General features: G+C 47.6%; 1 protein-coding gene across 3 annotated transcripts in view; it reads right to left on the reverse strand.

Annotated features, from left to right (window-relative positions):
• Positions 1-2022: 2022 nt before the first annotated feature.
• Myh11 (myosin heavy chain 11) overlaps positions 2023-27701 on the reverse strand; it is a 92128-nt gene continuing 66449 nt past the window's right edge. For 2 of the 3 annotated variants that reach the window (XM_038325241.1, XM_042054849.1), the window contains 22 exons: positions 26669-26777; positions 25910-26041; positions 25588-25794; positions 24545-24682; positions 23770-23893; positions 22163-22334; positions 20526-20738; positions 19327-19471; positions 17651-17857; positions 17001-17105; positions 16768-16920; positions 16284-16532; positions 13539-13751; positions 13115-13327; positions 12731-12892; positions 12245-12373; positions 11986-12074; positions 11050-11173; positions 10094-10302; positions 8574-8682; positions 8303-8475; positions 2023-2701 (listed from right to left, as the gene is read on the reverse strand). In XM_038325241.1, coding sequence (XP_038181169.1) covers positions 2569-2701; positions 8303-8475; positions 8574-8682; positions 10094-10302; positions 11050-11173; positions 11986-12074; positions 12245-12373; positions 12731-12892; positions 13115-13327; positions 13539-13751; positions 16284-16532; positions 16768-16920; positions 17001-17105; positions 17651-17857; positions 19327-19471; positions 20526-20738; positions 22163-22334; positions 23770-23893; positions 24545-24682; positions 25588-25794; positions 25910-26041; positions 26669-26777 — 3508 coding nt within the window. In that variant the 3' untranslated portion in view covers positions 2023-2568. Of the gene's footprint in view, positions 2702-5795; positions 5835-8302; positions 8476-8573; positions 8683-10093; positions 10303-11049; positions 11174-11985; positions 12075-12244; positions 12374-12730; positions 12893-13114; positions 13328-13538; positions 13752-16283; positions 16533-16767; positions 16921-17000; positions 17106-17650; positions 17858-19326; positions 19472-20525; positions 20739-22162; positions 22335-23769; positions 23894-24544; positions 24683-25587; positions 25795-25909; positions 26042-26668; positions 26778-27701 lie in introns of all 3 variants that reach the window. The other variant, XM_038325243.1, reaches the window with a different exon arrangement.

Raw genomic sequence — 27701 nt, forward strand, 5'->3', positions numbered from 1 at the left:
GTTATCTTCAGTTCCATGGGTGATGTATATAGGTGTGTGGGTGAGTATGTGGGCACATGTGTGCACAGAGGTTGACGTTTGGTGTCTTACTTTTTGAGGTGGGGTCTCTTATTAAACTCCAGTTCATTAGGCTAGGCTGGCCAACAAGCTTCAAGAATGACTTTCTCTGCCCTGCCAGGTGGGGTTACACAAGGGTGCTGAGGGTCTGGACTCAGGGCCTTGAGTTTGCAAAGGACCTTACACACTAGGTCTGTTTTTAAAATTTTTCTATTAAAGTCAACTTTTCAGCAGTGATTTGGGGAAAATGTTTATATGTCATTCCAGTTATATCAGCACTCGTGGGAGGACTGGCTTTTTTAGCATTTTAGTATCCATTTCCTCTCTCTCTCTCTCTCTCTCTCTCTCTCTCTCTTTTTAAAGTCTGTTGAGTTGGGCTTTGGAAAAGTTTGTGTGGACTAGAACTTTTACAATAATTGGGAATTAAAGGTTCCTAGTGTGCTTCTGTAGAGTCTTCATGCTAAGAATGATTTCTTAAATGTTTTTTTTGGGGGTCGGGGTGAGATAGCTTTAGATGCCTTCCAAACCAAGGACTATAGGCATGGGCCACCATGCTTTAGGCGTTTGGGTTTTTATTTTTATTGTTTAAACAGTTTTGCTTGAAGATGAATGTTTTAGAGACAGATGTGGCCTACAAGTCTGAAGTATTTATTTTTAAATCCTTTATCTGTGGGTGAGGGAGTATATGCCACCACACTCACATGGTGTGAGTGCCAAGGATTAATTAAACTCAGGTCATCGTGCTTACACTGCCATGTGGTGAGCACCTACCATAAATATTGTGTCCAGCTTTCTGAGGTATTTTGCTGACCTGCTCTACTGGACAAAAATATTGTAATTTAAAGAGATCAAAAAACCTTGTGCTTAAAATATTGGTTGACTGTGCTGCCCTTGAAAGACTTGGGACCAGAAGTACCTAGGACTTGGTGTCTTTAGGATGTTGTAATATTTGTGCAGCCTGGAGGCAGGACCCAGTTCTAAACACAGAATTCATTGAGCTTCTATGTATGCCTTCTTTTTTTTTTAACTTTATTTTATGTGCATTGGTATGAAGGTGTCACATGCCCTGGAACTGGAGTTACAGACAGTTGGGTGCTTGGAATTGAACCCGGGTCCTCTAGAAGAGCAGCCAGTGCTCTTAACTGCCGAGCCACTCTTCAGTCCCATGTATGTCTTCTACGTGTAGTCTGAAGGTTTTTATTTTATTTTTAAATATTTATTATGTATACAATATTCTGTCTGTATGTATGCCTATAGGCCAGAAGAGGGCACCAGACCTCATTACAGATGGTTGTGAGCTACCATGTGGTTGCTGGGAATTGAACTCAGGACCTTTGGGAGAGCAGGCAATGCTCTTAACCTCTGAGCCATCTCTCCAGCCCCAAAGGTTTTTATTTTTATTTATGTATTTGAGACAGGGTCTCATATAAATCATGCCATCCCAGAACTAGGTAGCCCAGGCTGGCCTCAAGTTTTCAATCATCCTACTTCCCCCTCCTACGTGCTGGGAGTACAGGCATAACACCCTGTGCCTGACGCCTGAAAGTAATTTTTTTTTCCACTTTGTTGAACTAACATGTTTATTGGAGTTATTTACAGAGCATAGGTGAGGGATTGCTGATGGGAGTTGTGTCCCCCAAATGTCCATGTCATTTTATACAGTAATTTTAGTGTGTCTGAGTTTTGGTTATGACCCATTCCATTTGGGATTTTTCAGTGTTGGTGAAAAGGGTCTTCAAAGGTGTTGGGGACATTTGAATTTTCAGACCAGATGCTCAAGCAGGACAGCTGCACAGCTGGTGTATAGCCTTGTAGCTGCTCATGTCCAAATAGAGCCCTCCCTTATGATGTTAATCCCTCCGTGATTGTTTGCCCAATTTATGGACTAACTCAAACGTTTACAGGGTCGCGGATGTCCTGCCCCGCCCTGCATGAGACTACAGCTTGACAGAAGAGCCAACTCCATTTTCGTGACTTATGTTTTATTAGTGAAAGTGTCCATGGGTACAGCCTGGGTGCAAGTAAGACAGTGCCATCTCAGTACTCAGCCCTTGGAGCAGTGACCAAGTCACTTGGTCTTGGTGAATGAACTGTGTGTGTCTGAGGTGTGGCAGCCAGGGAGGGAAAGGAAGTTTTCAAACAAGGGCTTCCTTCCCAAGCTGGAGCAACTGGCTGGTCAGGGAATGATGTGGGAGTGGACTGGGGGCAGTGGCACCCATTAGGTAACTTACTCATTTCATGTAAACAGTTGATGGTGACTGGGGCTGTTTTCCTAAAACCTGTCTGCACATTCCCCACCCCCCCCCCAAACGCAAAGTCTGGCCTGCGTTGTCTTTGATAGCACATCCTAAAACATGAATTCACACCCTTTGTGTGGGCTGTAGGCCGACTGTTGTGAGGGATGAGGTGATGTCTGCGACTTGAGAATGAATGGAGCCGAATGCTAAGCCTAGTCCGCTAGATTCTGCCGTCCTTGTGTTTTGTTTCCCTGCCACGGTGTATATTCTGAATTTATTCACTGGCTTTGGTTCCATTAAAGTCTGACTCCCGAGCGTCCATTTCTTCTTCAGAACCATCTGTGTTTTCAATAACTCTGCGGCCTCCAGCCCTTCTGGAAGGAACAAATGAGGCCTCGTTTCCTCGCCTATGGATTTAAAACAGAAAATACACATCTTTAGTAAGGAAATCTCCCAGGAGATTGGAAAGTGTTTATCAAGGGCTGAGACCAAACACACACTCAGCATGAATGAGTCACAAACAAATTTAGGGTGAGTCCCAGCCAGTCTTAAAAGTCTGAGTGGTTTTATTTATTCAGTTGGCATGAGATTATTGGCTTTAAATATGTTGGTTTGGTCATTTCATGACACTTAGGATTCTGCTGTGCCAGAGCACTGGATTGGAAAGAGAAAAAGGACAAGCCAGGTGGAGAGTCGCACACACAGGCCTGATAAGAAAATGTGCTGTTTTGTCTACAGATTTCTGTCTTGTGGGAATAAAAAGGCAAGGCTTTAGGTTTTCAAAATGACTCTAAAAGCAGAGTGGAGTTACACAGAGGACATTCCTTAGTTGAAGGGGGTGACACAGCACCTCCCCTGATGTGGGACTCCCTGCCCTGAGATCTACCGTGGTGGGGAGATGGTGTCTACCTTGAGTGAGTATTTCCCTCACTTTTGTCCCATCATGCATAACACAAAGTGAAAGCCCAATGAGTATTTGGAAATTGTTATTCTGAGGTGCACGTTTACTCAGGGCAGGGCAGCCTCAGCCTCTGGTCTGCTCCATCCTGGAGAAGGGCTGATTATACAGAGTGAAACTTTGGGTGAGGAGGCAAGTGGGAAAAAGGGGAAAGGTAAGTGTACTCACAGATACCCTTTGCTATTTCACAAGAGGTTATGTGTGGACTTTCAGTGACGTAACATGTGATCTTGTTGGGCCCCCACCAGTACAGCCCTATTTGACCTCAATTTGAAAACAGGTGCTAACCCATTTTTGTACAGTTAAGAGAGCTGATGTTGGGTAATGAAAGCAACTTGCTGGTCATAAGAAGGCTGGAGGGAAAAGCCATGAGGGTGTGTCCACCCAGTGACCCAAAAGGATCAGCTCAGACAGGTGACATGCCATAGGCATAAGCAGGCCCAAAGCTTATTGTCGGCAGGTAGGGGAACTCCCAATGTGAACCTTTTGGGGTTTCCCAAGACAGCAATCAGGAATAAAATCTTCAAAAGTTTTAGCCACTTTCAAAGTAAGACAGACACCCTGGCCAGCTTCAGGGGGCCGCTGTAGAAAGGCCACTTCCTTGTTAGAGGATGAACAGCCTGTGCCCATTTCTTTACAGTGCTGTGGGTGAGAGAGAAGCCTAGAGTGCAGTGTGGAGAAGTGACTGTGGGTGGCCCCTTCTTCACACAGCTTTACTTCAGAACTGGAACCCGCTGGGGCTAGAAATCATGGTTAAGCCTAAATCAAGGCTTTAGTTACTTTGTGTTTTTTTGGAACAGTCTATATTTGCTGACTCAAAAGGTTTGTCCCTTGATCTCAGAAACAAGTCATGCCCTGGGTATCAAACGGGGCATGGTTCCAGAGCAAGGATCACTATTGGAGTGTTTCCAAATCCTAGACAAAAGGTTGATACCAGCCAGGAAGTGGTGGCGCACACCTTTAATCCCAACACTTGGGAGGCAGAGGCAGGTGGATCTCTGAGTTTGAGGCCAGCCTGGTCTACAGAGCGAGAGCTAGTTCCAGGACAGCCAGGGCTACACAGAGAAGCCCTGTCTTGGGGGAAAAACAGAAACAAAAACAGGTTGATACCAATTACCAGTTATAGGAAATAAGGGAACCCTGCCAAAGGTTTTCTTAGAGGGTCTCATCCTGGCGAATTGTGGGTATTTCCAAATACTGGAGTTTAGTCTAGGCACTGTGAGCTCTTTCCCCCTCGTATCCTTGGGGATGCTCTCTGCAAAACCTCAACCAGCTTTAAGTATTTGGCAGCAAGAGCAAAATTAAGTTCTACAAAGAACAGGAAGATACAAGCAAGGGTGTCCTTGGCCTCATTATGAGGGTCTGGGGACTCCATCAAGCCTTTGTTTCCTCCTTACACCAAAACCCCCTCCCCCACACACAAAAAAGTGCTTAAAATCCCAGAGAAGCAAATACCCTATGAACTTTTAAGTCCATTCCCCTGTCCGTGAACATGTGGGAGCAGCCCATGAGACCTCCAGAAAGGCTCCTACAGGTATTGTCCAATTCCCACGCTCATGCACTTAAAATGCAGTAAGGATTGAGCCCTACTTCAAGCCACCTGAAGTCCTGGCATCTTTGCTGTGGCAGGGAGTGCTCATGTCCTTTGGACAGGACAAATTTAACCATGGACTGTGGTTACTGTGGCCCTGTGTTTCTTTTTTCTGAACCGTGACTCAGGCCAGCCAGATGGAAGCCAGGTCCATTCTCTAGGCATTGTGCCAAGGGGAAGGCACTTTACCTATACAAGGAGGGTGCACTGCTGAGCATCCCCACTGCGTGAGCAACCTGAGCAGCATGTAGCTAAGAACAAACAATTCCAGCAAGGCCTAGGGCTGTAGCTCAGTTAGTAAGTGCTTGTCTACTACACATGAAGCCCTGGGTTCCATTCTCATTATCACATAACACAGTGCAGTGGTACATGCCTGTGACTGCAGCACTTGCTTTCTAGCTTTAGGCCACCCTTGACTACATAGTGAGTTCAAGGCCAGACAAGGTTACATGAGACCCTGTCTCAAAACAACAAAAGCAAAAACAAAACAAATGAACAAAACAAAACAAATCATGCAGACTTTTAAAATCTAATAGAGATGTGATCAAGGTGTTTTGCCAGAAGTCATGTTTGACAAAATGCCAGAAGGAAGGGCAGTAACTCCAGAGAGGAGCTCTGCTCCTTACATTCATGGTTCTGAACTAATCCAAGCCTTCAGATTTGGGGGATCTCACAGAAATTTGCAAGGACTTGGAAAAGAGAGGACACAGGGAAGGGGTGCTGGGCACAGAGGAATGGAGATAAAGAAGGGGTGCTGGGCACAGAGGAATGGGGATAAGGAAGGGGTGCTGGGCACAGAGGAATGGAGATAAGGAAGGGGTGCTGGGCACAAAGGAATGGAGATAAGGAAGGGGTGCTGGGCACAGGAATGGGGATAAGGAAGGGGTGCTGGGCACAGAGGAATAGGGACAACATGACACATAGGAGCTGCAAAGCTGGAGGCACAAGATACCTGGTGGCTCACTGCGAAGTTTCCTGTGTGGGGGGCCCTCTGAAACAGAGAGAGTCCCCAGAAGTTACCATCCACGCTTGGGAGGGAGCCAGTTAAGTATGCTAAAGGTACTAGCTTCAGCTGAGTAATGAAAGGTACTTCTAAGTCAACATGAACCAGAGAGCCAGCCTGGAGAAACTGGCACTTTAAACTTCTGTCCTCCTGAGTCACTTGAGCATTGTACAAAGTAAGAACATCTGAAAAGGTCAATCTGAAAGGTCAGTGTTGGACCAGATGTCTGTGCAGGGGTGTACGCCGTGTGTGGATGTCATCTATCTTCATGAACACTGCCTACCTTGTCTTTTCAGAAAGGGTTTCACTAACCCAGAGTTCACCAACTGGGCTAGGCTAGCTGGCTGGAAAGTCCCAGGAATCCTATCTCTACCTCCCTAGAATTAGGATTACAGAATGTGCCACCAGCCCAGCTTCTTTTATGGGATTGAACTTGGTCCTCGTGCTTGAAAAATAAGCACTTTATCAAGTGAGCCACTGCCTGAGCTCTGGTCTCTGTTGGCTTTGGCAGCTAAGTGGAAGGTGACTAGCAGCATGGCAAATGTTTTCAGGTATGTAGAAGGTTATTTATTCGGCTAACTGAAACTTGCTTAGTGATTTCTGATTTCTGTGGGGTTTAACAATCTCTCACAGCTTTAGGGTGTGAGCTCGTGTTTCTGTACACCTAGACTTAGAGAATGTGGTACATACTGGTATAACAAAATAATCTGGTTCTACCTTGGGTCTGTACTACCACAGGTTAAGTAAGTGGGCAGAACCCACAGAGGTGGTCAAATGACCTCAAAGAACCATTAAGCCCAAGAGAGAAGAGACATATCGGTACAGGGACAGATAACTGAGGTGACTGTCCTCTAGGGTAGAGGGCCCAATACCCACTAGGGCACATTCTTTTGGGTCACTGTGGAAACAGCTCTTGTGTACTGAGCCTTCAACACTGGAGCATCTTACACCTCTACTAGATTGGAGAAATGGGGAAGGATGGTTTCTAGCCCGTCAAATAGGAACCATAACACTCTCATCTTAAGGGACTGGAGGCACCTTTCAAAACAGATCACTGAAAGTAGAAAGATGTAAAAGGGACCATGATGGACCAATGCATGGTGGGTTTGTGATGGAGAGAGAAGGGCAATTGGGGGATGACCCCTGTGAGGTCCAGGGGAGAGAGGGTATCCAACAAGAGGTCCTGTGATGGTCACTCTTCCGGGGGCTATTTGTAGTCACAGTGTGGCCTGAAGAAGGCCTTTGGTTGATGCTACCTACATATTGCATGGGAAAGGCGTGGCAGAAAAGCACCCAATGGAATAACTGAAGGAGAGTGAGCTAGCACCCAGGTACATGCTGGGGATGCAAAACTGATAAGGGCCAAGTTTAGCAAGGCTTCGGCTCTGCCACATTAGATCAGCACAAATGGCAGGGCAGGAATAGGGAAAGTTGGTGTGTATTTAACTATCACTTCTGTTTTCCAGTTAAGACAGAAGTGAGGTCATCAATGGACACTGAGAGTGGAGATGAGAAGTGCACTTGTGGAGGAGATAAACGTGGCTGTCAGCATACTCAGAATGGAAGTAGTAGCTGGGGTGTCATATGGTTTGTGTCTTGGCTGTGCGGAAGGTGTTATGCTAGGACTGGGCTGGGCACTAGTCAAATGAAGCCAGCAAAGCAAGAAAGGGTTACAGAGTGATGAGGCATAAAGGTGCAGGTGCATAGTTGACCATGGAAAAGAAGCTGGGGCCACTGGGGGTCATGGAAGAAAAAATGGAGGGAGCAAAGACCACAGAGCTAGATAGGCAGGATGCCTATAGTGCAGTTAGAGCCGCTCATCACATCCCAGAGTACAGCAAGATCTCCTGGGATATTAAAATCACAGAGAACAATGGAGTGAAGAGAGGTTGGAAGGCCAGAATATCCAGAATGACATGGTACAGAGTGGGAGGCAGCCTTGAGCAAGAGAACTGAAACCAGACCCACAATAGTGTGGGCAGGGCATCTTCATGAGGGGACACCTGGCAACTTCTGGAGACATTTGTAGCTGTTAGGGTGCTGGGTAGGTGGACCTGCTAAACACCTTATAGGCATAGCACAGCCCAACCCTACCCAACATGGCAGTGAGCTGAGGGTGAGAACCTGAGATAGAAGGTTCAAGAAAGAAGATAGGAAGTGAGGGTTGATAGTTGTCCACCCTGCAATGAAGGATGGGCTTCAAGAGATGGACTCTTCCTCCACCTCCTCCACACAGCAGGGGGTGGGACATGTGGGTTAAAGAAGAGATGAATTTCTCAGAGGCCATGTCCTGGGCAGCTCTATGTCTGTTTCAGTGCTGGACTAAGTAAAATGGTGGAGGGAGTTGAGGGTGTTGTTGGGTACAGGGATGCAAGGGTGCAAGGGATGCATGGGTGCAGAACAGGCACTTTAGGCTGCAAACCCCTTTCCCACCTACCCTCCCCCCAGCTCCTCACCTGAGCTTGCTCTTGAGGGCATTCACCTCTCGGCCCATGGCCTCATTACTCTCAGTGGCTTCATCTAGCTCCCGCTGCAGCTTCCTGCGGTTGGCATTGATGCGCTGGGACTCCTCCTCTGCCTCTTCTAGCTGCCTCTTCAGCTGCTTGACCTTGGTGTTTCCTTTCTCTGCCTGCCAAGGAAAGGATCGTGAGTAAACAAGGCTGCACATGTGGGGCCCCAAAGCACTGTGAGGCCAGGACACTGAGGAGGGGCCGTAGCTATGGCTACCTGCTCCTTATACTGTTCGGCCATCTTGCGCTCATCCTCCACCTGCAGCAGGACCTCCTTCAGCTTCTTGTCCTTTTGTTTCAGTGACTTGGTAGCTGCCTGTTTCTCTCTGTCATGGGGAGGAAAGGAAAGGTAGTTTCAGACTGAGATGGCATCCTTGTGGCTGGCATGTTAATCAGACATAGCATCCCAGCTTCCTCAAACCCCAAATCAAGAGTCATCCCAAAGATCAGGCAGATGTAGAATAGAGAGAGGTGATGTATCGAGGCATGCTATAGCACAAATGAACCTCTTTTGAAGAAATGAGTCAGTCACAAAGGGTTTCCATTGATGTGAGATGCCCCCACAGGCAAATGTTGGATCCCCAGCAGGACAGGTTGGCAAGGTTGTGGAACATACTTAGTTGTGGGTCAAATAGTTTAGCTAGCAGAATGGGTCAACAGAGGCAGAACTCAAAGGTTCAGCTCAGACTCTCCTATCCACCAAGATGTGAGAAGTAGGGGCATTGGTGGCGCACGCCTTTAATCCCAGCACTCAGGAGGCAGAGGCAGGCAGATCTCTGTGAGTTCGAGGCCAGCCTGGTCTACAGAGCAAGTTCCAGGATAGGCTCCAAAGCTACAGAGAAACCCTATCTCAAAAAAACAAAAATAAATAAATAAAAATAAACTGTTTAAGGCTCAGTGGTCAAGAACACTGACTGCTCTTCTAGAGGACCTGAGTTCAATTCCCAGTACCCACATGGCAGCTCACAACTGTCTGAAGATCCAGTTGTAGGAGATCTGACACCTTCATACCAATGCACATAAAAAATAAAGTTAAATAAACCATAAAAAAGTTTTTAAAAAAAGATGTGAGAAGCAGGAGCTGCAGGTGAGCTGACCCCAAACCAAGATGTTCCATAATGCCTTTCCCACACGATGAACCAAAACAAACCCTTCCTATCTGAAGTTGCTTCTGGCAGGAAGCTTGTCACAACAATGAGAAAAGTAACATATACATTCCACCTAAGCCTTTCCAAAGTAGATGATTAAAGTTGGTGGTGGTGGGAAAGGAAGGACAAAGAATGTTTTTTGTTGTTGGTTTTTTTTTTCTGAGGTGATGCAAATGTTCTAAAATTGTGATTGTTCTATACACCTGCACGTGAACTAAAAACCACAGAAGTATGTGGATCATTCAGAAAGCTGGTATAAGTGGCTCAGAACCCTTAAAACACCAGGCTGGAAGATACTGTGGCTCATAATTAAACAGGGAGCCTTCTTGTATCTGTGGGCTGGTGGCTAGACCTGCCAGGTACCTGGTGGCAGGCAGGCACCCACTAAGGACGCTCATGTCTGGAGGACTATCACCATCCTAATAACGGTACTTTGTGTCTCCATTCTGTCCTCAGTATACCACTGCCGTGTAGCCACCACTGAACCCTATTGTCACACACCGGAAATGAGGCTCTTAGGGTAAACGATTTCCCAGTGTTCCCTTTTGGTCTCCAGAAAGCTGGGACTGGAGCGCCAAGTGTCCCATACCTGGCCTCCTGCTCCAGCTGCTCCTCCAGCTGTGCAATCTTAGCCTCCAGTGCTGCCACGGTAGATTTGAGCTTGGCTTTGACAGTGCCCTCCACCTCCTGCAACTTGCTCCGGAGTTCCTTGTTCTGGCGTTCCAACTGCTGCCGTGCACTCTCATTCTTCTGAGCAGCACTGCGCTCTGTGGCCAGCTCATTGCTCAGTTGCTCAGCCTGGTGAAGAAGAATGCCGTGAGTCAGAAAGCATCGAGCTGGGGTGGGTATCAGAGCAAGTCTACTGCCATGGTGTACCTGCATTCTCTCTCCATCCACTCTATTCCTTGTCGCCCACCAATACTCAGCTCAGAACCGTCCATGTTCCCTAGCCCAGACACTGATGGGCTGCAGGATGGTCCAGGCACCCATCATATAGGGATGCTCAGGAAGCCTCCACTCCATAGAGGCACCAAGGACTCTTGGGACTGGGCAAAGAACAGTGAGGGAAAACAGCAGTGCCGTTCACTGTGGCCATGTAGTGGAGGGAACCAGATATGACCCCACAGGTCTGTTCAGAGTTTTCTGAAGAGAGCAGACAGTGCGGGCATGATACTAGTGGACAAGGAGTGCACTGGCTGGTTTTGTGGGTAAGTTTGACGCAAGTTAGAGTCATCAGAAGAAGGAACCTCAGGTAAGGAAAGCCATGAGATCCAGCTGTAGTGCATTTTTTTCATTTTGTAATCAACTTTGCGCCTGTGTGGGGAATGTGGCCAAGCGGTTTTGCCTCACTGTAGCCCCCAAGTGGTCTGCTATTTTGAGTCTAGTGGCTGAGTGTCCAGTGTATGTGTTTTGTGTAGGGCAGAAGCAGCCATCCAGAACTAAATGGGTAGGGCATCAGACAGGGACAGGTTGCTTACTGAGCCCACTGTGCTAACATAAATGGCCTGAGGAGTTTTCCCTCCCTTTTCACTTAGTATCTCCTACCTGCAAAGTGGCCTTGCGGACCCTGTCATTCATGGCCTCCATGTTGCCCTGTTCTTCCTCCAGCTCCTCCTCCAGCTGCGCAATCCTCGTCTCCAGGCGGCGCTTCTCATCCTGCAGTGTATTCCTGAGGGGAATGCAGCTGCCTTGGGACCCTCCCTGGAAAGGTGCCCTCAGGTGGCCCTCATTCTCTAACTTAAAGCTCAGGGTAGTCTGAAATCCAAGATTACCTTGTGTCATGATTTGAATATGAAATGTCCCTCACAAACTCATGTATCAACTGGTGACCTCAGATAAGTGACTAGATTCTGAGGCTCCGGCTTAATAAATGGGTTAATTCCTTGATGGATTCAGAACATGATGGAATTCCTGGATGGTAAGAAGCTGGAAGTGGAGGCTAGTTGGGAGAAGTTGGTCACAGGGGAATGGGGTAGGTATGTGACCTTAGGGAATCCACGCCCTTTTCCTGTCTGCCACAAGGTGCACAGCCTCTTTAACAGGCTCCAGTGCCATGGTGTTCTTCACTAGTCTGAGTCCAGAATCAGTAGAATGGAAGACCTTGGACTGAATCCTCTGAAACCTGGACCAAAATAAGTCCTTTCTCCTTTAAATGGCCTCTTGAATATTTGAGCCACAGCAGAGCAAAATTAGATGCAACCGGCTAGAAAGTGGTGGGCCAGGATTCACACAATGACCAGCATCAGCAAAGCCAGAACGGGGTAGGAGCAATGTCTATCTTTGTCCCTGACACTACTCACCCAGAATGAATGAAATGCCACATTCCCAAATCCATAGGTGGGAAGACCATCAGGTAGAGCCTTTCCAAGCCCGGGTCTGACCTGTCAGGGCCCTAGTGACCACTGGGTCTTCTGTCGCTGAAGTGAGGGTCCCAAAGCACACTCTCTTACCCCAGGTCCAACTGCCTCCCTGCAGCCTCACCTTCCCGACAGGCTGCTAGCCAGCTCCTCAGCCAGCTCCTCCTTTTCCAGGTCAGCTTGCTTGCGAGCTCTCTCAGCTGCTGCCAGGTCCTGAGGCAGGAGAGAGAGGCTCTAGCTACCTTGCTACGATCATCTGTCCAGCACAGTTGCAGTACAGTTCCCCTTATGAGCCCTTTGTGGGAGGGAAGCCAATGGAAGGAAATCCGGCCCTAGGCCTGGGGGAGCAGTGCAAGGCTGTTACCAGCAGGGGGAGCCTCTACCTCCTGGAGCTGCATGAGGTCGGCCTCCAGGCTCTTGGCTTTCTTCTCGTTCTCCTTTGAGGTGGCAAAGATCTCATCTCTAGAGGCACGGGCATCGTCCAGCTCTCTCTGGAAGTCCTTCATCTGAGCCTGAATGAGTCAACAGGACAAGCAAGATCCACTTTCACTCACCTGGTTCTCACAAGGATGTTTATCTCTGCAAGCCAACCCCTTGGAATTTCCAGTTTATGTTGGCGAATCCCTGATGTGTGGTTGGGCCTCAGGCCTCCAATGGCAGAATCCTCCATGTGAACTGAGGAGAGTGGACAAGAACCAGCAATGGTGCCTCACGCAGAAAAACATTATCTGTGGCTAACTAGTGGCAGAGTCAGTCATTGGCCTGCACCTCAGGTTGCTTCCTGAGGTCTCTTACTGATGCACCGGGCCTGGGGAACCGTCTCTTCCTCCACCTACACCTCCCTCCTCCCCGAACACAGAATCACCCACCTGCAGTTTTCGAAGCTGCTTGATGGCTTCCTCCCTCCCTTTGATGGCTGAGTCAGCCTGGAGCTCCAGGTCTTTCAGGTCCCCTTCCAGCTTCTTCTTGGCTGCTGCTGCCAGAGCCCTCTGCTTCCGCTCGTCTTCCAGTTCTGTTTCGTACTCATGCAGCTGAGCCAGGGAGAGAGGTGCAGGCTACAGGGATGCCCCCCAGAGCCTGGGCTCCCAGGGACTTAGAACAATCCCTGTATGTGGTGTATGTTGCTGGGGGGGGGGGTGTCCACCTACCTCTACCTAGTAGGTTTTAGGGGCTGAATTTAGGTCAGCCTAATCTTGGCCCCAAGTGGGGTGGAGGATGCAGGTGTCCCCAGCCAAAGATGAGAGCTGGCTCACCTGCCGCTGTAGCTGCCTCCGCTTCTCCTCATTCTGTTCATCTCGAGCCTGGAGATCTCGTTCAAACTGGCCTTTGAGGGCCTGCATGTTGACCTCCAGCCGCAACTTGGCATCCTCAGTGGCCTGAAGCTCATCCTCCAGCTCCTCCAGCTGGGTTTTCATCTCTTCCATCTGGGTCTCCAAGGCACGCTTGGACTTCTCTAGTTCATGCACCTGGCAGGCAGAGTGGGCAGGGCATTCGCTTAAATGAAACTTCACCCTCACAGAATGGAGGCTCATGATACCAGAGCGGTGGCCCAGGCCACTAGGGTCTGACATGATTCCTGATGGCCTCGCCTCAGTGGCTGTTCCCTGGTCTCCTGTGCCCACACCAGACTGATACACCTCACTGAGGCGCTAACTGGTGAGATTCTGCACCACTTACGTTCTTGCCCACGTCATCCTTGGAGCTGACAAGGTCTTCCATTTCAGCTTTGAGCATCTTGTTGGTCCTCTCCAGCTCCTCCTTGGCCTCCAGAGCCTCCTCCAGGGCCCGGGCTAGGGACAAAGCCTTTGTTTCCTTCTCCCTGGCCTCCGCTTCAGCTCGGTCCCTCTCATCCGCATACTTGGAAGAGATGTTCTTCTCCTCAGCTAACAACTAAAAGAACACAAAACTCAGAGGCATCCTCAATATACCTGAAGCTCATTGAAGCCCAGATATGAAGAAGCCCTGTCACAATGAATGTGCCCAGTGTAAGTGTAAGCAATTTAGATACATGTGGAAGCCCGTTAAGATAATCTTTCTCACTGCTAGAACTGCCCATTGGGTTAGCACATCCTGCTCCTGGGGACAAACTAACACTGAATGATGTTTTTGTTTTATGACCACAAGTATCTTTCTAGTTACAAAGTTAACTCATGTACCATCCTGAAGGTGTATGGTTATGCATATGCTTGGAGAAAAGTCAAAGATGACTGTGTTCCAACTTAACACAACTCTCATCTGATGGAGGAGAGAGCAGTGTGTTACAGACCGTGACACCAAACCCAGACTTGCAGAATTCAGTAGAGACAGATGATCAGCAGGGACCTCCCGACAGCACGGGTGACACCAAACCCCACAGAATATGGACAGGAAGGCAGTGAAAACTTCTGGCCCTCTAGTGGATAATGAGACTATGGGTACAACTGACAGTCCTGAGCAGAAATGGCTGCTGGGAAAGGAGAAACCAGGGTGTCCTGCACAAGCTTAGCACAATGAGGTCTGTCGGGGGGCAGTGTCCCCTCAACTTCTAGCATTTGGACTCACAGCACAATCTGTAAAAATAACCCCATGTCACATATAAAATCATCTTTTTTTTTCTCTTTTTGTTTTTTCAAGACAGGGTTTCTCTGTAGCTTTGGAGCTTGTCCTGGAACTAGCTCTGTAGACCAGGCTAGACTCGAACTCACTGAGATCTGCCTGCTTCTGCCTCCCGTGAGTGGGGGTTAAAGGCGTGTGCCACCAATGTGCAGCTAAAATCATCTTTAATAAGTATAGGTAATACATATTAGAGCTAGTATTTAGAAGTTTGGGTCCTAACAGGTGCATTTATCAGAACAATGTGACTGCACACTTAAAGAAGGTATGCATTGAAGCATATGTAAATTTACCTAAAGATATAAAATAATAATAATATTAGTGTTTTGAGACAGACTTGCTATGTAGCCTAGCCTGGGCTGATCTTAATCTACAATCCTTCTGCTTCATCTTCCTGAGAGTCAGAATTTCAGGCCTGTGCCACTATGTCTGGCTGCAAAACTATTTTTAAGTGTTCTTTAACATTTATTTACATTTGTTTGTTTATTTGTGTGTGTGTGTGTGTGTGCACACGCGCGTGCAGGCACGCACACTCGTGCCACAGGATAACAAGAGGACAATTTGTGGAAGCTGGTCTCTCCTTCTACCAAGTAGATTTGACTTTAGGGGCTGAATTTAGGTTATGAATCTTGGCAGCAAGTACTTTACAAGTTGAGCCATCTCATCAGCCTGAGCATCTTTTAACATGCAATGTGACATGCTAAGGGAGAAGGGCACAGATATCTGTGATCTGCTTTGAAATGTACCCGAAATATTAAATGTTAGTTTGTTGTGATTAATCTATAAATAACTAGGATAGAGCTAGGCATGGTAGCACACACCTTTAATCTGAGAGCCCTGGAGGCAGAGACAGGCAGATGTCTGTGAGTCTAAGGCCAGCCTGGTCTACACTATGAGTTCCAGGCCAACCAGGGATGCATAGTAAGATCCTCTCCTTTTCTTATCCCCCAAAGGCATGCAGCACGGCATTAATGGATGATCTGGCAGTGACTGCACAATTGCCTTAACTTTCACATAATGAGGCATTTGGGGAAAGTGAGATTGACTAGTATACACTCTGAGGGAAGGGGCTGTGCCTTAGTGGATAGAATGTTTGCCTACCATTCAGGAAGCCCTGGGTTCAGTCCTCAGAACTGTATACAACTGAGTATGGCACACCAGTGACCCCAGAGCTCCAAAGGTAGAGGCAGGAGGATTAGAAGTTCAGAAACTCAAAGTCAAGTATAGCTACATAGTGAGTTCAAGACTAGCCTGGCCAACAGGAGACTGCCTCAAAGAAAGTGGAAATTAAATGATATGCTCTGGAGAAGAGATGCTTAGAAGCAGTGCTTCTGAGTAGTCACTGAGTGTATGGGATAAACGACCCTCATTTTTTTTTATATGTTTTATTTGTTATGCATACAATATTCTGTCTGTGTGTTTGCCTGCAGGCCAGAAGAGGGCACCACACCCCATTACAGATGGTTGTGAGCCACCATGTGGTTGCTGGGAATTGAACTCAGGACCTTTAGAAGAGCAGGCAATGCTCTTAACCTCTGAGCCATCTCTCCAGCCCCGACCCTCATTTTTTAAAGGCTTGTACTAGCCCTATGGCTATGTATGTGGGCAATTTTTACAGTGTTTGTGTTTAGAAGAATCTCAGTGTTAAGCATTCCGATGTGTTCATGCCCTGTTCCTCATATGTCATGGTCACCTAAGATGAGACAAGATAGCCTTCCACTGCTTCCAGCAAAGTCCAGATGAGATTCAGACTTCCAGTGCCACCACAGTGCCACGCAGAAATAACCTCTCCCCACATTCAAGGACAGGGCGGTGAGCTCTTAGACCTACCTGATCAAATTTCTTCTGCTTCTTCTCCAGATTGGATACCAGTTGCCGCTGGTTGTCCAAGTCCACAACCAAGTCATCCAGCTCCTGCTGAAGCCTGTTCTTAGTCTTCTCCAGTTTGTCATAGGCGGCGGCCTTTTCCTCATACTGCTGGTTGAGACCCTCCATCTCCTTCTGCAACCTCTTCTTCCCCTCCTCCATGGCCTCCACAGTGCTTGCGAAGTCCTGCAGCTTCTTCTTAGAGTCTGAGAGCTGGAATGGCCAAAAGTTGAGCTCTGAGAAGGGAACTTTCTTTCTCCTCACCGAGGAAATCCAACAGCAGAGAGAGCTAGTGAGCAAACAAACCACACAGACCCAGAGAAGAGAGGACCTGTGAGGACCCCAGAGAAGAGGAGTCACAGTGGACCCTGGAGGTGAGGAGAAGACCCACTGTGGGCCCCAGAAGAGAGGTGAGGATGCATGGTGGGCCCCAGCATGCTGTCCACACCTGAATGTTCAGGGTGGAGACGTGGCGTTCCAGGTTTTGCTTGGCCTCCGTCTCCTCATCTAGCTGGTCCTGGAGGCTGTTCCTCTCATCTTCCAACTGACGCAGCTTAGTGGACACATTGAGTTTCTGCCGGGTTTCTTCTTGTAGTAGCTCCTACAAGGGAAGGCATGTATGGCGGGTCCAGAGATGCCCCCAAGGAAGTAGGCACTCCAGGTCTCCCAGATGGTACTCACTTGAGTATCCTGAAGCTGGGATCCAAGGGATGCCACATCCTTGGCCAGTTTGATGGCCTTGCCCTCTGCATCATTGAGCATGCTTGTGACACTCTCCACTTCATTCTGAGGGGGTGAGAGACTGGTGAGTTGAAAGTCATATCACAGAACAACAAGAAGAGCCCTTTTTACTCAGAGTATATCACGTACCTTTGTGGGAAGGGAGCATAGAACCTCTTTGGTGATGGCCATAAAGGTAATGGAAGAGCAGTGGGTAGGAGAGAGAGTAGGACCTACAGTTTCCTCCCTAGTGCTAAGGAGTGAACAAATCAGGACTGACTTTCAACACTGGGACTCTCAGATCTGCAGCTCATCTCTGCCAGATTTGGTGGGGATTTGGAATCCAATAAGGTGGATCCTAACTGGACCCAGTCAATACAATGGGGCTCTGGTAGGATCTTAGAACTGTAGAGTTCTAGGGCCAGGAATCCCAATTTGTAGCTGATGGGTTCCAGAAGGAGCCACAGAACATGAGGTTTTGACAAAAAATTCACACAAGAGAATGCAAGGATGCATCTCGAGGAAGCCAACTTGCTGGCAGCCAGAGGGACTTGGGAGGCTGGACAGAGGTCTCTTGCAGTACAGCAGCAGCCTGGGGACGCTGGCCTCACCTGTAGCTTGTGGACCTTGTCACTGAGCTCAGCCCGGGCACGCTCCCCGTCACTGCACTTGGATAGCACCTCCTGCAGCTGCACCTCCAGCTTCTTCTTCTTGTGCTCCACCTCCTGCTTTGCCTGGCCCAGGACACGCAGCTCCCCGGCCAGATCTGTATTCTCTTTCTCCAATGTCTGCTTGTTTTTGTCTAGATTTGCCTTGGCCTGCCGAGGGAAGCAGAGAGAGGTGGACTTGTCCTCTCTGTCCCTCTCTCTAGTCCATCTCATATAAGGGAAGGGGCAAAGGGAGCACAGAACTTCTGTAGTGCTCCTGGGATCCCAGTTTCCTGACCCTAACCCCATCAACTGCTTTCCTATCCTTCAGGCCTGCTCTGTGTGGGTTACCAAATTTTAGGACATTTCCCAGGAAAATATGAATTCCCAGCTCTTTTTTTTTTTTAACAACTTCATGTTCTATCTTGTGACTGTGGGATTCTTTACTCAGATGGCCACACTTGTCAAAATGTGTTGAAAGGTACACTTAAAGTTGGTGAATTTAAACTGCGTGGTGGTGGTGCATGCCTTTAATCCCAGCACTTGAGAGGCAAAGACAGGTTTGTCTTTGTGAGTTCAAGGTCAGCCTGCTCTACAGAGAGAGTTTGAGGACAGTCAAGGCTACCCAGAGAAATCCTGTCTCAAAAAAATAAATAAATAAAAAATAAAAATTGGTGAGTTTAGCCAGGTGTGGTAGCACATACCTGTTAATCCCAGCACTCAGGAGGCAAACCCTGAATGTGAGGCTAGAGTTATCTAAGACCCTGTCTCAAAAAAAGAAACAGAGGGTAGAGAAAGAAAGGAGGGCAGGCCATGGTGGTTTATGCCTGTAATCCCAGCACTCCAACTGAAGCAGGTGGATTATCATGAGTTCCAAGACAGTCTGGGGTATAGAATGAGACCCTATCTAAAAATAAGGGAAGTGTGGGGTGTGGTAAGCCTGTTTACATATTTCAATAATTCTGACTCCCCAAAAGCAAACTAAAGACCTGGTCTTACCTTCCCTCAAGGCAAAAACCAGTCGACATAGCAGTGCCTGCTCTGTCAGTGGGCAGGCCCATTCCACTGACTCTGACTGCCACCACTCCCTTATCTTTCACAGATTGTCTAATTTCCCTGCTATCTCTGTGATAAATTTATTTACCTAGCCAGCTCCTGTACATATGTGGGTCACCTAAGAAAGTGTTAAAAACAGGAAACAGGAGGGGACTTCAGCTAGTGAGGAGGACGCTTTGCAGCTCCTGAGTCCAGGCAAACTACCCGGCTTCTAGATCTCCCACAACATATCTGGGCTACACAATTCCTCTAAATCTGAGAATCACAAATCTCATAGCTTTTTGGGTTGTAGGATATTTGTATCTGTACATAGAGAAGCACCTTGGGGGATGGCTCAGATTGAACGTGATTTGCCTACTTCTCACAGACTATGTCCATGTAGCCTAAAGATCTTTTAAATCAAGTATCTTGGTAGACCTGCATTCTGACTATGACCCATCCCATGAGGTCTAGGGTAGGGTTTTTCACTTGTCGTGCACAGAAACTTCTGGGTTTTAAGAACATTTCAAGATCCAAAGTTCTAGACAAGATAGGTAAAACCAGCCGTCCTGATGTGGCTTCTGGGGTGTTTCCTGAGCACGCACCCTTTTGAGCTGCTCCAGCTGCTCCGTGAGCTCCTCCACAGCCTGTGTGTGCTTCTGCCTCATCTCCTGGACCTGGGCCTCATGCGAACGTGTCTCCTCATCCAGGGCCTTCTTCAGCACTGTCACCTCCTGTTCCCTCTTGGCTCTAGGGGAAAAGAACACAGTGGATGACACTCAGGTTTGCCTGTGACAATGCTGTGCAAGGGGACAAGAGGTCTCCTGGTACCCAGAGCTGAAGTTCTCCTTCACCGTGTGAGCCAGAGTGACTTGCCTAACCTCGCTACCCTGCAGTGTTTCATCAGCCGTGAAGTGGGGAGCTGCTAGTTGCTCCCAGAAACTCTTAAGGCTGGCAAATCAGCATAGAAAATATAAGTAAGAGTATGTCTCTTAAATATTAACACTTCTTGGATTTATCCAGCACTTACTATGCACTTACTGTATGCCAGGCCCTGAGCTAAGATTTTTTTTTCCTTGAAGTAGAATTTCACTCACTACATAGCCTAGGCTGGTCTCAAATTCACAAACCTCCTGCCTCCACTTCTGAGTACTAAGATTATAAGCATGAACCACCAGGCCCAGCTGGACATGATTTTCTAGACACAGCATCTCATTCTCACAGAAACTCTACAAAGCAGTGGTGTCATTTCCCACAGGGTCACAACTACCGTGTGACAGAGCTACAAGATGAAGCCAGCCTGACTTGGAGTTTTAGCCACTTCTCTGGGTTTTTCTGCATCTCTAGCCAGGTGGGAGGGAAATAAAAGGTGGGACTAACCTTTGTACATATATAAAACCCAAAGTGTGGGGAATCCCTACCGTAGGACATGCTTGAAAGGTTTACATGCTCATTAAATGAATAGATGGCCTATGTTCACCAGAGACAGAATATTGTCTGGGATATGGTTTGTTTCCTCTATTTACTTGTAGTGAGTCTTAAATTGGAGACCAATATAATGAATATATTATTTTTAAAATTTAACATAAAACATATATACATGCACACATACAGTGAAAGAAATTACTTAAAAATCCTAACTTCCTTTTGACATCTGTTCTATCATTTTAAAGTTGTTCTTCAATTCTGCACTACCGCTCTCTTGCAGATAAAACTAGACATACTCGTGTTCTAGACGCAAACAGAAAGGCCAATGATTTCAGATTTGCTTGGAGCCCACAGCCTCTGGGGCCCTGCCCCGCACCTGAGCTCCTGTTGTGTAGCTGTGCTGTCCAGTGTGTCCTCCAGCTCCGTCTTCAGGGCTTCCAGCTCCTCCCCCAGGTCTCGCTTCTGCTTCTCAGCCTTGTTCCTGGCAGCCCGCTCTGAGTCCAAGTCCTCCTGTAGGTCTGAGACATGGCCCTCCAGCTCTCGAATCTTCTTTAGGGCATTGTTTTTCTGGGCAATCTCTTCATCAAGCCTGCCCGGGATGGAGAATCCAGATTAAGACCCCACAGCCAAGGCTATCCAATGCCACCAAAAACTGTTCTGGGGTTGGCTCCTGTGTCCCAAACTGTAGGAGGCTCAGCTTAAAGAAAGCAGTGTCAACCCCATGGCCTATTCCCTTCAATGGAAGGAAATGAATGGCGCCTAATCACCTGAAATGCCACAGTGAAAAGTGGTCCATCAACTGGTGATTCTTTGCTCTTCTATTAGGAGTCAGCCTCTACCTGAATTCCCCAATATCCTGAGCATCGTTTAGGCCCTGATCCTGCAGTGAATAGAACCCATCCCTATGAAAGAGACCCCTCGTACTTTACATCCTCCATCAATAAAATCTATCCCTATGCTCATCATAAATCCTTCTGGAGGCCTTGCGCTGAGCTCTGGTCCTGTTGCATGGTGGAGCTAACATCTTTTTATTTCTAAGACAAAAGGCTGCCCATAAAGCTGTGATCCTCCTGCTTCAGTCTCCTGAGTGTTAGGGTTACATGTATATACCATCACATTCAGCTTTGCTGTCCAACTTGACTATGATGAATGGGAAGGCCCAGGATGAGGGTCAGGCAGGTGCTCTGATGTGCTTACAGCCCAGTGGCTTTCAAAGAGATCAGGGTCTTTCTGGGTAGATGCTACTGCTCCAGCACAGACTAATATACTGGAGTGACATTTTTCATTAGTTACCCAAGTTCTGCCATGCACTCCAAGTTAGAAAAGAGATGAGCCAGGAGACTAATCAAAAGGCCTGGGGTTCGAGCCCCAGCTCTGCCTTTCACAAGCAGTGTGGGTGGGTAGTTGTGTCTCCAGAGAAGTGAGTGTAAGTGTGGTACAGTAGTTGTGTCCAAGGGTGCTTCTGGGAATGAACTGAACACACAACACACTACACAGATCATCATTTGCTGCTGCCATATGCGCAGCCTGAAGCCAGTCAAGAACCAGGAAAAGGAAGAGCAGAGGGAATAGGAGGGCAGGCGACTCAGGCTGTGTGGCCAGAAGCTGGGGGAAGCACCTGCACAGAGAGTAGGATGGGGAGGATGAAAGCCTCAGATGACAAATTCTGGGCACCCCAGATGCTGCAATCCCATTGGAGTAGAGGGACTGTTTAGAGGGAAGTCAAATGTGAGGTTTAGGGGTGAGAGCATAGTTGGGAAGGCTTGCAGGAGACCTGGTCTGAGAAACAACATCCATCCCAAGGGCCTGAAGCCACCTCAAAAAGCAGAGGGTCTCTGGATACACACCACACACACACACACACACACACACACACACACACTAGGACTGGGACATAAACATTCATACACTAAGACTGGGACATACACATACACACTAGGACTGGCACACACACACACACGCACACGCACACACGCACACGCACACACACACACACACACACACACCCTGCACCTGGCCAGGGCTGCTTGCAGCTCCTCCTCTTTCTTTGCCAGCTGCATCTTGAGTTCTGCGATCTGTGCCTGCAGGTCTGCGATCTGCTCGTGGTAATCACTGGCCTCACCCTCCAGTTTCCGCTTTAGTTTCTCCAGCTCTTGCCGGCTCTTCTCCTCTTTCTTCAGCCTCACTGCAAGAGAGCCAGGGCTACTTCAGCAGGGGGACGACACCAGGAAGAGGCCTATGCCTTTCTGCCTGGGCTGTGGACATTGCTCATTCCGCCCTGGATCCTTCTCAGGTGAAGGGAGTGCTAAGCCTGGGGAAAGACCTTCCCTCCAGGGTCTCACACAGTGTGGAGCCCAGATAGCATCTCTTTCCCATAATCTATCTTCCTAAAGGTTCCTTTCTGATTTATTAGTTTTTTAAAAAAATATTTATTTTATCTGTGTGTGTATGAGTGTCTGTGTCCATGTGTAGCTCTCTCTGTGTGTATATATGTATGAGTGTTCGTGTTCATGTGTGAATATCTCAGTGTGAGGGTATCTGTGCAAGTGTGTGTGCACCTGTGTGTGAGGCATTTGGAGGGCAGAAGAGGCTGTTGGAACCCATGTAGCTGGAGTTACAGCATCTGTGAGCCACCTACTGTGGGTGCTGGAGCCAAACTCTGTCCTCATGAGTTAGCACTGGAGAGATCCAGGCCATCTCTCCAGCCCTGTGCATTAGTTTTTAAAGTGGCTCTATAGAGTAGTGGATTTTGTGAGGCCATTTCGTAGACACACATGGTGGGACTTTGCTTGTATTTATGTCAATTATTCTCTTGTTCCTCCTCCCCTCTCCTTCTGGTTCCCTTTCTTTATTCAAACAGTTCCTCTTTCTGCTTTTATGGTTTTTCTTTTTTAAAACCTGATTCCATATGAGAGCAAAGACATTTTCCTTTTTTCTCTCCCCATCTCCCTCTCTTGTCCAGCCACCTGCCCTACCTTAATACTCCTTCCTTTCTATAGACCCCCCCCCCCTTAAACTTTCGTGTGCTGTGCCTGTGCACTTATTTAAAATCAAAACTCTACACTGGGGACATAGTTCAGCTGATAGTGCATGCCTTGCATGCACAAGACTTTGGGTTTCATTCCCAGCACTGCATAAGCCCAGCATTGGCACACCAGCATTTGGGAGGTATTAGGAGGATCAGGAGCTCACAGCTAGCTTTGACTACATAGTAAGTTTCAGGATAGCCTAGGCTACATGAGACCCTGCCTCCAAAAATAAAGTAAAATAAGTCCACCTGGATGACTCAGCAGGTAAAGGCATTTGCAGCCAAGTTTAACAACCTAAGTTCATTCCCATTTTCTGTGCAGCAAAAGAGAACCAATTCTACAAAACTGTCTTTGACTTCCATGTGCATGCTGTGACATGCATGACCACACACACTACATACATATAGGACATACATGCATACACACTCAATCAATAAGTAATGAATTTTTAAAGAAAATGGAAAATAAAATAATAAAAACATCAAATAAAATATTAAAATCTAGACAGAATATGTGTCTTTGAGTGCAGTTCATTTGAGTACAGTTTCACTTCGCTTAACATGGCTTCTGGTTCACTATTTGTCCACTCACCCTCTAGTTCTGAGATCATGGACTCATGCTTGCTCTTCAGCTTTGTGAGGTTTTTTGCCTTTTCTTCCTCTTCTGCTAGATTGGTTGTCAAGTCGCTGACCCTCTCTTCTAGGAGTTTTCGTTCCTTTGGGGCCAAGGAGAAAACAATTATTGCTGTGGTTTTCTTATTTTCCCTACATGATCTATGTTTTATTTCTGGAAGCTTTTATATGAACAGTTTAAAAAGAACCCCTTTCCTAATCACAGGCACCAGGAGTTCCAGATGGCAGAAGCTCATTTGGAACTTCCCAGGCTGCTCATTACTTACCTTAGGCCAGTGTGTCCTGTACACTCAGTGTTCAGCTAAGGGTCTTCCCCATTCCTGCCACACAACAGCTTGGCTCTGCCTCAGAACCTTTTCAATGCAGATCAGCCTTCTATTCCTAACTATTTTCCAATCTACATTCATGCCCCCTCCTCCAGAAAGTCTCCTTGGAGATCTTCCTTCATCCCCTAGTGTTCCACTCCTAACAGGGTGAGCATCTTCAGACCCTGGTCACAGTGGTAATAATTACTTCTATCTTGCCAGAGTGTAAGCCCCAGTGTAGGACACTGGCCTCCTGCTCCATGAGTGTCCTGATCCACACAGACCCTAGCCCACAGGGGCCTAGCTGATGCCTAGTTTGAATTAATGAAGTCAGCTAGCTTGAAATTACTAACTGAAGTGACCAGCACTCCCCCATTTTCATTGGGTGCTGGACATGTGTCCCAGGCAAGCCTGGCACATCTAACTCACTTTTGAAAGTTTGTTGTTCTGATCATCCATGACCAAGATGTCATCTTCCAGTTTCTTGATCTTGGCCTCAGCTGTGACCTTCTCAAGTTGTAGTTTCTGTCTGGCAGCCTCCTCCTCCTCCAGTTGCTCCTCCAGGTCCTTGGTTGGGAGAGAGACAAGCATCATAGCCTTGCTGGAAACAAAGTTACTAGAGGAGATCTGGGGCTAGCCAGCGTGAAGGCTGGGCTGAGGATTCCCGCATGCTGCTGTCTCCTCCAGAAAGGAGGAGATGGACACCCATATAGGCTACTCTGCTTTGCTCAGTGTTGGTGACATGTCTTTACTGGGCTGTCAGTACCATACTCCAGCCATTCTTTCTGTCATTCCCTCCAGAGGCAAGCAATTAGGCCCCACGAGTATGTGTATGTGTGCGGGGGCGGCAGGGGTGCTGAGAATTCTCAACACGATTGGAAGGAAGTAATAGATTGTAACCTCAGAAGCCTGGGCCATGGAAAGTATCATGGTTTCCTCCTTCCTTCTTCTGGGGGACAGTCCACAGCCATGACATGAGAAAGCCCAAGCAGCCCCCATGAAGTGGCTAAGGAATTGGTACCTCCTGCTAACAGCTATGAGAATAGGCCACAAAGGAATTGATCTTCTAGCCTGTTTAAACCTTCAGATGACTGGTTGGGATCTTGATTGCTAACCTCATGAGTGGCCATAAGTCAGAATCACTCAACTGAGCCCCTCCCCAGTTGCTGACTACTAAGATAAATATGGACGATTTGAAGCTGCTATGTTCAGGCTGTTCATTACAGTGTTATCCTCACACCAAGTTGCTAACAGGAAGGGGGTCAGTATACAGAATACAAGGCACTAGACAGAGCAGGTTCTGGTGACTTGTGTTCAATCCCTGCCCTAGCTCTGTGGTGTTGGACAGATAACCATTGTTCTCTAAGGGTGTGTGCTTCCATTGTCCAGCATCAGGGCTGTGTGTCATCAGATGCCTTCACAAGGGTCCAGTGAATCTGTTCTCATCATAAGATGCCCCTGCAATGTCTTACCAGCATCTGCTGAGCCATCTTCTTCCTCTCAGCCTGCAGTTGCTGGCCCCGGTCCTCCTCTTCCTCCAGGCGGGCCTCCATCTCATGTAGGATCTCTTCCAATTCCTGCTTTTTGGCTGCCAGCCGGACCCGCATCTCCTCGGCCTCAGCATACAGTTCTGTTTCTGCCTGCAGCTGCTCTTGCAGCAGATTCTTCTCCTCAGCCAGCTGCATGCAGGATTAGGATGCAGGATCAGGAGATGGCCATGAGGTGATCCAAGTCTCACTACGGGCTGAGTCCTTGCTGTGCAGCCCCCACAGCCCACTGTACGCTTGTTTATACCTGTGTGTGCTTCTGCTCCAGCTCCTTTAGCTCAGTCTCTGCCTTCTGCTGCCGCTCCTTGATCTTCTGCATCTCCTCCTCCTTGGCCTGCATCTCCTCCTCCTGCCGTGTCACCTGGAGCAATGGCTTTACCTACATAGATACACAAAGGGAGCCATTTTCATCAAATATTGGATTGGTTCTCAGCTATAGACAATTTTGTCTAGGTGACACTGGGTAATGTCAGGGACATAATCAGCAGTTGAAACAGGGATGGAAGATTCTATTGGCATCAGTAGGTAGAGGCAAGAGGTATGGGTTTACATTTAAGAACAATTTCTAGGAACCTCTCCCACAAGACAGAATTGCTGAGCCTAAATTCAAAGATGAGGGACCTTTCATTGTCTCTTTTTTGTAGTGCTGGGGATTGAACCCAGGGCTGTGTGCTTTATCCACTGGGCCTCTTATTAGATCCATTTATTAGAACAAAATGAAAGAAGAGCCAAGGGAGTTGGACGTAGTTATGCATCTTTGCAAGAAAAAGATCCGGCATTGCTGTTTCCCTGTCACAGTCACTGTCACAGTAGTGCGTGTCTGTCACCTACAAACCAGAGGGGGCACCTTACAGACCTGCATGTGAGGCCTAACTTCAGACCTCCAATTCCAGAGTCACTTTGGGCCACCTCCCATTCCCATCTCTAGAGACCCCAGTAGGGCTTGGGGTTGGGAAACTGAAGGAGGTCAAGTGACATCTGGAAAGGTGCAGACTCAATCACTCACTTTCGTAAAGAGCCTCCACCATTGCCAGTTGCGGAGCTTGAGGTAGGCAGCACAATTCCTCTGGATCACCTTCATGGCTGTCAGCTGTTGCTGCCTCTTTGTGAAGGCCCTGTGGAGAAGAAGGCAGGGAGCCGTGAGGTGCTTCCCTCATGGTTCACGGCATCATTCCCTGTATAGGACACCCCCATTTGCTCCAGCCAATCTTTCTGAGCACCAGAATATAATCAGAATCTTAACCAGCATATTATCTGATCAAGCCACTTAAGCTGCCTCCCAGAGCTTTTCCAGTAGGTAAGGGAAACTTCAGGCTCACAAATGCCTCCGAATCAAGGCTAGAAATGATATCTAAGGAAAATTCCTATGCTCTGCTTCTACAGGAATCCTTTACAACCTAGTTGTGCCCACTGAGTTCTGACAGACTTCTTTATTCCTTGGTAGTATTTCAGAATTCTCAAACCTTAATACCAAACCAGCACTATATTTCTTAAGAGCTTCTGCGTTTGAAAAACTACAGAATGATGACAATAAACCCATTCTGCCATGTTAGGAGCCTCGTGGGCTGTGGGTACATATAAGAACACCGGGACTGGAGAGACGGCTCAGTGGTTAAAAGCATTGCATGCTCTTCCAAAGGTCCTGAGTTCAATTCCCAGCAACCACATGGTGGCTCACAACCATCTGTAAGGAGGTCTGGTGCCCTCTTCTGGTCTGCAGACATGCACACAGACAGAATATTGTATACATAATAAATAAATAAATATTTTTTTAAAAAAGAACACCAATTATTATTAAGAGTACCAATTATTTTGGGAACAGGAACGATGGCAACAGAATTTAATGATAAAATTTAATAAATTAGGGCTGCTGTTGCACCAAGGGCTCCCCAGTATCTGGACGTAGCCATACTGAGTCTCTCTGACACAATCAGGGCTCTGCATATGTGGTTTGGACTATACCTGATAATAGCGCACATTCCAGTCTTCAGCACCTGAAAGATTGCTCTAGGTTGTTTCCTTCCTTCCTTCCTTCCTTC

This window comes from Arvicola amphibius, chromosome 4, assembly GCF_903992535.2.
Source record: "Arvicola amphibius chromosome 4, mArvAmp1.2, whole genome shotgun sequence".
NCBI classification, from domain to species: domain Eukaryota; kingdom Metazoa; phylum Chordata; class Mammalia; order Rodentia; family Cricetidae; genus Arvicola; species Arvicola amphibius.